The sequence below is a fragment of the Arachis hypogaea genome, chromosome 5 (genome assembly GCF_003086295.3).
Source record: "Arachis hypogaea cultivar Tifrunner chromosome 5, arahy.Tifrunner.gnm2.J5K5, whole genome shotgun sequence".
Lineage (NCBI taxonomy): Eukaryota > Viridiplantae > Streptophyta > Magnoliopsida > Fabales > Fabaceae > Arachis > Arachis hypogaea.
In genome coordinates, this window is record NC_092040.1 from 109,607,265 (window position 1) to 109,618,564 (window position 11,300).

At 37.7% G+C, this 11,300-nt stretch overlaps 1 protein-coding gene across 3 annotated transcripts; it reads left to right on the forward strand.

The window, feature by feature from the left end:
- Window positions 1-1,827: 1,827 nt before the first annotated feature.
- On the forward strand, window positions 1,828-5,705 carry LOC112802676 (large ribosomal subunit protein uL15c). Of its 3 annotated transcripts, none has more exons than XR_011882413.1 (5): window positions 1,832-2,025; window positions 2,107-2,452; window positions 3,154-3,305; window positions 4,174-4,456; window positions 5,066-5,705. XR_011882413.1 is itself a non-coding variant. In XM_025845995.3 (4 exons), exons 1-4 carry the CDS (start codon window positions 1,918-1,920, stop codon window positions 4,393-4,395), a joined length of 828 nt encoding a protein of 275 aa, XP_025701780.1. In that variant the 5' UTR covers window positions 1,828-1,917; the 3' UTR covers window positions 4,396-4,604. The 3 variants fall into 3 exon arrangements, 1 of the variants encoding a protein (XP_025701780.1); XR_011882412.1 differs by having other exon boundaries at window positions 5,075-5,705; XM_025845995.3 differs by lacking the exon at window positions 5,066-5,705 and having other exon boundaries at window positions 1,828-2,025; window positions 4,174-4,604.
- The last annotated feature ends 5,595 nt before the right edge of the window (window positions 5,706-11,300 follow it).

Sequence of the window (11,300 nt, forward strand, 5' to 3'; positions counted from 1 at the left end):
ACAAATGTTGAGTAATCTTATAATTTTGATGGTAGTATAAATATCAATGTTCTAAAAACTGGACCGGATCGGTCAGTTGAATCGGTCTAATTATGAAGACAATATTAACGGTCAAGTCAGATATGTGAAACCACTGAAATAAAAATCGGTAAGAAACCGATGAACTGGATGAGAACCGGCCGGTTGGACCGGATCAAAAATCAGTCGGTTTGAAGGAAACGGCGTCGTTTGCAACCTTGGCCTACTGATTACTGAACTGAACCACTTCATTTCTCACTCCTCTCAGCCTATGCTCTGCTTGCCCGAATCATTCACTATCCCTTATCCAACCCTAGCTACTCTTTTCGAGCCACTGCCGCCTCTCCGTCGAGCCACTGCCGCGTCCGTCCGTCGAGCCACTGCCGCGTCCGTCCGTCGAGCCACTGCCGCGTCCGTCCGTCGAGCTCTGCCGCCGTCCGTCCGTGTAGCCACCGCCCCCAAGTCTCCAACTCCCCTGCTCTCTTCTTCCGCGAGCTCGCCCCATCCCATACTCTTTGCATCTTCTTGCCGTCGGCTTCATCTTCTTGCCGTCGTCTGGGCGGCGTCGTCCATCAATCAAGGGTCTGTTGGCGTCTTCTTCGAAGGTCAGTGAATGTCTTGTTTGCTTGTTCTTCAATTGTTCAGTTGTTGTTCGTTTTTTTTCCTACTTTTTTATGCTTTGTTTTTGTGATTAGCTCTGGTTTTATGTGTTGCGATTTTATTGATTAATGAATATTTTGTGATTAGCTCAGGTTCTCTACTAATTATTGGTTCTTTACTGATGTGATTAAACACCATGGCAGTTAGATTACCTCCAGAAACGGTGCCAAGAATTGGGAATCCGCAATATTATTTTTTATTTAGGATTTAGGATTCAATAAAAAATTGGCTTTGTTTACATTTGTTATAGCTGGCTTAGTTAGTTAGCACACTGTGCCAAGAATTTTGCTCTTTGTGCGTATATCTGAGTTCAAGCACCTTTGGTTACTTTGTGCAACTTGAGTTACGACGTGCTGTTGCATTAGTTGGGTTCAAGAATTTTATTTTATTTTAAAACAATTTGTTTGTATTGTGCCAATGAAGTTCATTATTTCTGCTGAATTTTTTGTTCTGGTGTTTGTATTCTGCTGATGGCTTCTAATTATTTTGTTCAAATTCGCTGGTGTTTGTATTCTGCTAATGGCTTTGTTTTGTAGATGCTGTATTCTGCTAATGACTTTTAGTGTTTTGTATGCTCCTAATTATTTTTGTTCTGGTGTTTTGTATTCTGCTAATTGTTGGGTGAAGGTCTAGGGTTTTGTGATTGTTGCTGAATGTTGTAGGGTTAATTCAGATATGGTCTTGTTGATGGTTTTTTTTTTTATTTTTCATTGTGCTGTGGCTGTTTTTAATTTTGTATCTGTTTTATTAATTTTAATTATGGATAATAATATTAATCAAGAAGCAATTGCTGATGACAAGTTCTTGCTGATTTTGATGATTGATAAATCATGATGTTGGGATTTAATATTTAGATTTTTTTTTACTATTTAACGGTTGAATTTGTATTTTGATAAAATCATATGGATTTGGTTGATGATATTTTATGTAGTGTTTTAAATTTCAAAAATATTTTAAGATTATATTAGACTATATTATATTTTAAGATATTTATTTATAATTTATTTATTATTTTATTTTAAAACGATTTTTTTGGTTGAATCACCGGTTGGACCGGTTAAACTAATAAGCCAGTGAATCAATAATTAGAACGGTTTGATGACGGTTCTCAGAACCTTGATAAATATAAATATAAATTATAAAAGAAATAATTAAATAAAGAAAGAAAAAAGTGGGAAAAGAAAACTTATCCTATCTATCGATGAAATTATTGTGCAGCTTGTGGAGTGAGTGATAGACATGGCAGTTTCAGCTTCTCTAATTCCGGTATCATCCACCACCACGACTTCGCTCACATTCGGCACCAGAAAGCCACCCGCATTTCCGTCTCTTGCTTGTCCATTCAAGGTGGCCACCTGTTCTCTTCATTACCGCTCTCTCTGTCTCCTTTCACTCCATGCTCATGTATTTCATGGCTTCAACTTGCAGGGATCCCTCAAGAAGTTGAACTCGACACCATGCGGCTACACAGCAACGCTCAGGGTGCAGCTCAGAAGACCCCTCTCGGTGGTAGTGAACAAGGCGGCTTCTGCCCCTGCCCCTGCGGCGGGGGCTTCGAGCGTGCGGTTCAGGCTTGACAACCTGGGCCCGCAACCGGGTTCGAGGAAGAAGGCGAAGAGAAAGGGAAGAGGCATATCGGCAGGGCAAGGTGCAAGCTGTGGTTTTGGGATGAGGGGTCAGAAGTCACGGTCTGGCCCCGGCGTCAGGAAGGGTTTCGAGGGTGGTCAGATGCCCCTTTACCGTCGAATCCCCAAACTTCGAGGAATTGCTGGCGGTATGCTATTATGTTTAAAATATAAAAGCTTTATGTTTTATTTCTACAGAATAGGGGCTTCTAGATTGGATTTCATTAGATTATGACCTGAACCTCAGAGAGATGTTCAAGGCAATTTTGTCATTTCTGCAATGCAATTATTGCAACTTAGATGAGGGCTACAAGAAACAGTAAATTATGATTGCCATGTATAGCTTAATCGGTTTTTTTCATTGCATCTATTGCATGGTGAGCTTTGATCCAACATGGTAACTAAACAATAGAGAAAAGTATTAATGTATCACTACTAGATAGAGTGTAATGCTAGATTGTTCACTTCTGTTGGTAGACCAATAATCTGGTGGTTGGTCTTTGCCTAACAAGGAAGGTTATTTCCGGTGATGTGCTGCATGGAGTTTTTCTTTCTAGCTGAAAATAAAATCCCAGTTAAGACTTAAGAGAACTGCTATATACTGGTTTCATATGCGCTGTTTATGTCTAGCTGTGTGGTTCTACCTTCATGGCTCATAACCTTTTGTGGAGTTGGCCATACTGCGTCTGGTTCCTACAACCGGATCATGATTTAATCAGCGCTATCATGATGTTATCGTATCTAATAAGGGAAGCAAGTATTCTTGCAAAAGATAATTTGCATGTGCATGTATCTCTTCCGGAACCATTTTTTGATGCCCCTTTTCTCCCTTCTCTTCTCTTTTGATAAGGTATGCGTGCTGGGCTACCAAAATATGTCCATGTAAATCTGAGGGACATAGAGGATGCTAGATTTAAGGATGGTGAAGAGGTGTCTCTTGAAACTCTAAAGGAGAAGGGTGTGATTAATCCATCAGGAAGAGAAAGGAAACTTCCTTTGAAGGTACAGATCATGTATTGATTCAATTGCATATAAATCATGTGGCATATTTTTCTCTTACTTTCCCTTCTTGATGATTATTTTTGTAATGAGTTAGGGTATTAGGATATATGATCTTGAACAGCAAATGAGGATGCCACATTTTCTTAGCACAATCTACCATAAAAGAACTATACCATTTTCATGCTTAGAGTAAATTTCCTTGAAATTCCCAGATGTTCTTGGATCAGACTCATGTTTAATGGATTTGTCTATAAAGTCAAATTTTAAATGACATTTTAGTGGACATGTCAATGACCTGAAACTCTAAATATGAAATATCCTTCCCCTATCCAAATCTATCTTTGATAGGAGACCAAACACTTGAAAAAGATTGATATTGAAATAATGAGATCTAATGACATTTCTGTCACTGCACAGTGAATTATTAAAGGATCATTTTCTACAGAAGGCAACAAAATTTGGGTGAACCAACTGTATTTTCACATTGACATTGCTTTCAATAATATTTTGAAGAAGCCATTTGAAATAACTCTAGTAATTAACTTCTATTCTTCTGAAAGCATATTGGCTAGTGTTTAGGGACTGAAACTATAGCACATGGAGCACCATGCATTTGTTGATTAAATTCTAGCGTATTCATATCTGTAATACGCAAATGCTTTTCTGGTTTCCCAAGAAGCACACCTTTGCAACAAGTGTATTTAAGAAAGCATTTGCTTCGAGTTAATGATGCAGTGAATTTAACTTCTTATGGTCCAGAATCTTGTTTTGACTTTTGATAGATCAACAACCTGTACAAAGTATCTGAGATAGAGATTACGAAAGAAGAAAGAAAATAATGTGTTGCAAACTTGTGCTTTTGTTTCAGATTTTAGGTGAAGGAGAGCTTAGTAAGAAGTTGACATTTAAAGCCCGTGCTTTTTCAACATCCGCAAAGGAGAAACTAGAGAGTGCTGGTTGTTCCCTCACTGTGCTTCCTGGCCGTAAGAAATGGGTTAAGCCATCTGTTGCTAAAAACCTTGCGCGTGCTGAAGAATACTTCGCCAAGAAGCGAGCTGCTGCAGCTGCATCTGAACCAGCTTCCGCATGAAGTTGAAACATTCATGTGCATCACATGTAGAAATCTTGTACGGTGAAAAGTAGTTTCATAGGTACCACCACATGTTTCACGTTCTTTGGTATCTATGTGCTGCTTCATTTAGTTATTTTTCTACATAAAGGCAGTAATTCTTTGTTCATTTTGCATTGTAATGTATTGTTATGCAAATTCAGTAATTCAATGTTGTATACCTCATTAAATTTTGTCCAGCCATCACCGATTTAGTTTTGAAAAGTATAAAGCATTTTTAAAAAAGAAAATGTAAGTTTTTTTTTTGAATCATTGATTCAGGGTTAACGGTTGGGGGTTGTAGCCTGTTTAGTTTCATAATAATATAAATGAAACCATTGCGTCTGTGACAACTAGCCGTAATGGATTAAGATAACAAGATATTTTGCTGTTTCTACTTTCTTGTTGAAGGTGGATGTTGATTACTGAAAGTTCCTCTTAGGTGCAAGTTTCCCTGTTCAGTGATTGATGTACTACTATTTCGTGGCACATCTTGTGCTTAATTGAGTAGATTTTATCTACTATTCTCACACTTATTCATGTGAATTGCATGTTTTATATTTTTTTTTTTGATTCTATGCTATGATTGAAAACATGTTTCTTTGGTCTTAATTTAGTTAATTTTAATCCTCCCTTATATATGTGTGTTAAGTGTTTTCAGAGATCACAGGGCAAGAATGACTTAGAGAATGGAAAGGAAGCATGCAAAAGTAGAAGAAATACAAGAAACTGAAAGAACTGCAAAGCTGTCAGCCCTGACCTCTTCGCACCCAATCGATCATAACTTGAGCTACAGAGTTTCAAATAAGGCAGTTTCAGTTGCGTTGAAAAGCTAACATCCGAGGCTTCGCAACGATATATAATTTGCCATAGTGGCCATGCAGCTAGGCGACGTGCACGCGCACTTGACGCGCACATTGGCGAAAAGTCCATTGGCGCGCACGCGCACTTAGCGCGTACGTGCGACATGCGCGACGTACTGCAATTGCAGAAATCGTTGGGGGCGATTTTTGGGCTGTTTTTGACCCAGTTTTTGGCCCAGAAAACACAGATTAGAGGCTATAGAGTGGAGGAATCCATTCATTCAACAACTTTCATTATTCACAATTTTATGTTTTAGATGTAGTTTTAGGATTTCTATTAGTTTTAGGCATATTTCTTCCCAATTCCAGGTTCAATGTTCCTTTACTTTAATTTCTCTTCTATTTTTATTTATTCTATTACTTTAATTTATGAATTCTCATGCCAGATTTGATTTTATATTTAATGCAAATTGAGGTATTTCAGATTTATGATTGCTTTCTTCAATTTATATTATTGATGCTTTCAATTTAATTTAGATTTCTCTCCAACTTGGCTTTGGATTTGATTAATATTTGGAGACCTTTGAGTTAGAAGACTCAAGAGTTAATAGGTAATTGGAAGTTGTTGGTTGGCTTTTTAGTCTCTAATCCTTCCGAAGGAAAATGATTAGGACTTGTGAATAGAAGTTGGCTCTCAACTTGACTTTTCTTTATTCGGTAAAGGATAACCAAGTAGAAACAACAACCTATTATTATTAATCTTGGAAAATCCAACAATGATAGAACTTTCGATTAATCTTCTCCTTGCCAAGAGCTTTTCTAGTCATTTAATTTTCATTACCATTTACTATTTTTGCTTCTTATCTTAAAAACCCCAAAAATATACTTTTCTATAACCAATTATAAGCACACTTCCCTGCAATTCCTTGAGAGACGAACCAAGGTTTAAATACTTCGGTTATCAATTTTATTAAGGGATTTGTTACTTGTGACAACCAAAACTTTTGTACGAAAGGATTCTTTGTTGGTTTAGAAGCTATACTTTCAACGAGAACTCATTTGTGAAATTCTAGACCACGCAAAAATTCGTTTGTCAAAATGGCGCCATTGCCGGGGAATTGCAAACATGTGCCTTATTATTGGTTATTGTAAATATTTTGCTTTTTTGTTTCTTTATTAGTGTTTCTAGTTTTAGGAGTTTATTTTCATTAATTTTTATTAGTTTTTATTTTTATTTACTACTATGAATTCTCACCCCTTTGGCTATGAGTTTGGTTACAATCATGTTGTAGGGAGAGGAGATTACAATGAGAGCTTGGATCAAGGATGGAACAATCAAAGATGGGAAGAGGCACAAGGATTTGATCAACCCTCTTGGCAACAACCACCTCCAATGGACTATCAACAACCATTCTGTGATGCATATCAAAGCAATGGTTATGGTGGACCTTTCTGTGACAATAAACACCAACCACCACCATACGCCTATGAACCTCCTCCTCAACATAACTTTGAACCACCATACTCACAAGCACCTTACTACCAAACACCCCCATATGACCCTAATCCTTACCCACCATACCAAGAGCCTTATGAGCCATACTTAGAACCACCACCTCAATATACACCATCTCTATATCCTTATCAAGAGGAACCACCTCCGTGTTATGAGCCATTTTTCTCAACAAATGAACCTTCATCCACCCCAAACCTCCATGGAGAACACACTTACCACTCTCATTGGTCTCACCTCTAAACTCCAAAATCTTATATCCCATATGGACCAACCTTCTACCTCCAATATTCAACCCTCAAGCTTCATTGCACCACCACCCTCTGTGCAAGAGCACCCACATCCATCAATCCAAGAGCAGCATGATCCCAATTATGCTACTGACCCGGAACAAGAGAGAAGGGATCGGTTTTCCGAATTCATACTTTACAAGAAGCTAGAGGAGGCCCTAAAGGTGGCGGTAGGAGAGACCCTTGAAGGAAGTTGTCAAGAGGTGGAAGTCATCAAGGAGGAGTCTGATTTTGTATTAGAGCAAGTGGAGAAAGCCAAAACTATAGAAGAAGAAGAAGTGGTTGAAAACTTAGGAGATGCGAAACCTCCATGGGAAAGCCCAGTCATAGAGCCTCCTTCCAAGGTGTTTGATGTTGATGTTGAGGAGGGTGTACAACTTCCAAGGCATATCATGGTTGAAGACTTGTAAGAGGTTGATCAAGAGATGGAGATTCAAGAAGAAGAAGCACAACCTCCCATGCCTTTGGTAAGCAATGAAGAAGAGATTGAATTGGAAGAAAGCTACCAAGAGGAATCAGTTGAAATTGAAGAAGCTTGCAAGGAGGTGGAAGAATTCAAAGAAGAGCTCAAGGGCATGGAGCTGGAAATCATCTTGCCAAAGTTGTTGGAGACCTCTCCCCCAAAGCCATCACCATCCATTCCTTCATTCAAGTGGGTAAATCTTTCATCTCTAAACTTAATTAGCCCACTTGAATATGCTTTGCTTGAGACGGATGGACAACTTAGAGCTCTTTGTGGCGTTAAGAGTAAGAGGAAGCTGGTTAGTGGTTGGAGTTGTCATGCAAGGTTCAATATGGTTGTATGCTCCAAGTTACAATGCAAAGGTTGGTATAATTCTCAATTAATTGGGTTTAGGAGGATGTTTGGGTGCCTAAATGAGAATTCCAAGGCTGAACCACCAGGATGGAATTATCATGATCCACTTGAAGACGGGTGTAGAAACAAGATTTGGGATCCGGGAATATATAATGATCAATTTTGGGAGCTCAAAGCTTGTGAAGAACTCCATCAAAACTTGAGAAATTTACTTGATATTGATAGAGCTTATTGGAAGTCCAAGCATTGGTGGAAGTTTCAAGACGAGTTCAAGCACAAGCCACCATGACAAGGAGCTCCCCAAATGTCCAACTTAAGGACTTTAAATAAAAGTACTAGGTAGGAGACAACCCACCATGGTATGATCATCCATTTTTCTTCCTAGAATTTCTTTATTTTATTTTATTTTTATCAGTATTTATGTATACATTCTGCATCATCACTTGCATTTTGCATAAAAAAACGCATTCGACGCGCAAGCGCCTAGTACGCGTCCGGGTCCTTCGTGAATGCGGATTGGTTGGATTGACCAGTGAGTTGCGCGGGAGCTGGGCGAGAACCGTGCCTTAGGCACAATCGAGACCATAACTACAGAAGTCCAATTGGCGCGTTCTCAATTGGGCTGGAAAGCTAACATCTTGGGCTTTCCAGTAACGTATAATAGTTCATACTTTGCCTGAGATTTGATGGTCCAAACTGGCGTTCAACGCCAGCCAGAGACCCTTTTCTGACGTAAATCGCCGGAACTGGCACCAGAATTGGAGTTAAACGCCCAAAGTGGAATGGATTCCTTGCGTGGTAAAGAATTCACAACTATATTCTCGTTGAAAGTATAGCTTCTAAACCAACAAAGAATCCTTTCGTGCAAAAGTTTTGGTTGTTACAAGTAACAAATCCCTAATAAAATTTATAACCGAAGTATTTAAACCTCGGGTCGTCTCTCAAAGAATTGCAGGGAAGTGTGCTTATTATTGGTTATGAGATTGTATCTTTTTGGGGCTTTGGATTAAGGAACAAGAAAATGAAATTACAAGGAAACAAAATAATAATTAAGAAAAGTCTTAACAAGGATTGATAATTAGAATTCCTATCCTTATTATCAATGTCAATTGTGAATGGTAATTACCTTTTACTATCACTTAGTTAACCTCTAACAATTGAAGGTAAGTCAAGTAAGAGCATCAACTTAAATTCACAAATCCTAATTAAAGGCTAGAGTAGTGAATCTCAAGCCAACTAGCTAGTTTCAATCAGCAACCAACAAGAGATTTTGACAATTCAAGAGTCTCTAATCACTCAATCTAAGCTAAGAACATAAAAAGCTAATTTAAAATCCTACCAAGCAGTTTATCAAACACTTGGAAGGCGCAAAATAAAAACATTAAATAGAAAGAAGCAATAAATCTGAAATACCTCAAATTGCATTAATAAAAGAAATCAAATCTAACATGAGAATTCATAAATTAAAGTAATAGAATAAATAAAAGTAGAAGAGAAACTAAATTAAAGAAACATTGAACCTGGATTGGAGGAGAAATAAACTTAAAAGTAAGAGAAATCCTAAATCCTAAAACCTAAAGAGAGGAGAGGCTAGAAAACTACATCTAAAACCTAAAATTATGTAAATGAAAGTTCCTTTCCCTGATTCCTCCACTCTACAGCCTCTAATATATGTTTTCTGGGCCAAAAACTGGGTCAAAAATAGCCCAGAAATTGCCCTCAGCGATTTCTGCAGTAGCAGTACATCGCGCATGTTGCGCGTACGCGCCGATGGACTTTTCGCCAATGTGCGTGTGCGCGTCAAATGCGCGTCCACGTCATCTAGCTGCATGGCCACTATGACAATTTATATATCATTGCAAAGCCTCGGATGTTAGCTTTCCAACGCAACTGAAACCGCCTCATTTGGACCTTCGTAGCTCAAGTTATGATCGATTGAGTGCGAAGAGGTCAAGGCTGACAGCTTCGCAGTTCCTTCAGCTTCTTGTATTCCTTCCTCTTTTGCATGCTTCCTTTCCATCCTCTAAGTCATTCCTACCTTGTAATCTTTGAAAACACTTAACACACATATCATGGCATCGAATGGTAATAAGAGAGGATTAAAATTAGCTAAATTAAGAGCAAAGAAACATGTTTTCAATCGTAGCACAAAATCAGGAAGGAAAATGTAAAACATGCAATTTCTATGAATAAGTGTGAGAATAATGTCAAAAATTTCGTGGTACATCTTGTGCTTAATTGAGTGAATTTTATCCACTATTCTCACACTTATTCATAGAAATTGCATGTTTTACCATTTTCCTTCCTGATTTTGTGCTATGATTGAAAACATGTTTCTTTGGTCTTAATTTAGCTAATTTTAATCCTCTTTTATTACCATTCGATGCCATGATATGTGTGTTAAGTGTTTTCAGAGATTACAGGGCAGGAATGACTTAGAGGATAGAAAGGAAGCATGCAAAAGTGGAACACAATTAATCACTTTTATGTAAATAAGACTAATCTTCAATATAAACTCAATTTCTCATGCAATTAATCACTTTTTTCTTATTCTTTTTATATTCAAGCTCAGTGAGTGGTATATGAGACAATTTTTTTTCTTAAACTAAAAGCAAATGACAGAATGAAACTATATATAAGAACTGAAATTACTAAAGATCATGTAGGCAATCAAAGCAACAGAAAACAGAAGACAACAAAATAAGAACAGAAGAGAAAATAAAATGAAAGGAACTCAACCACCTCAGTTATGCTGGTGGCCATCTCATTCCTCCAGCTGTGCTCTTCCATGAAGAACATTCATCTTCCCATGGTGCCACTGATGATAAGCTAAACAGATGGCACACTCTACAATACCAAACTTAAGAGTTTGCTTGTCCCCAAGCAAAGAAAAATTTCATGGTGTCAAAAATTCCTTTTAATTGCTTCTGTTCCTGTTCTAATCACTTTGCATGACCAAAACACATGTAAAATATGAAAAATTCTTAAAAAAATTGAGATAAAGTAATTTAAAACCAAAACTAAAATAACTATAATGCTAAAATCAAAATAACTATAAAATTAAAACCAAAGTAACTGCAAAACCAAGGATACTAGTAGTTAGGTTGCCTCCCAATAAGCGCTTCTTTAACATTACCAGCTTGACGGTTGATTGTTGCTTTTTCTTTCTCTTCTTCCAATTGGTTAAAAGAAATGACTCCAAGGGAGAAGAGGAGAAAATTAGTTTCCCCTAATATAAATTCCTCCTAACAAGCTTTCTTTTATTGTGATTAGTTTGATTCACCTTGTTTGTTGGGGGTAGAGGTTGGATTATTTTTGCTGACCTTCTCTTTTTTATGGATATTTTCTTCTGTTTCTTGGTCACAATCCCCTTTTTAGTGCTTTTCTTGGTTGCCTTCACTTCTTTGATTTCAAAATTTGGGTGTTTTATGATGGTTGGAGTGTACCCTTCATCAAGAACTTCT

Bases quoted from the DNA above. Each gene is read 5' to 3' on its own strand.
- LOC112802676 (XM_025845995.3), top strand. From the start codon at position 1,918: ATGGCAGTTTCAGCTTCTCTAATTCCGGTATCATCCACCACCACGACT. The intron at 2,026-2,106 runs GTGGCCACCTGT...TTCAACTTGCAG, and splicing joins CTCTTGCTTGTCCATTCAAG to GGATCCCTCAAGAAGTTGAA. The intron at 3,306-4,173 runs GTACAGATCATG...CTTTTGTTTCAG, and splicing joins AAAGGAAACTTCCTTTGAAG to ATTTTAGGTGAAGGAGAGCT.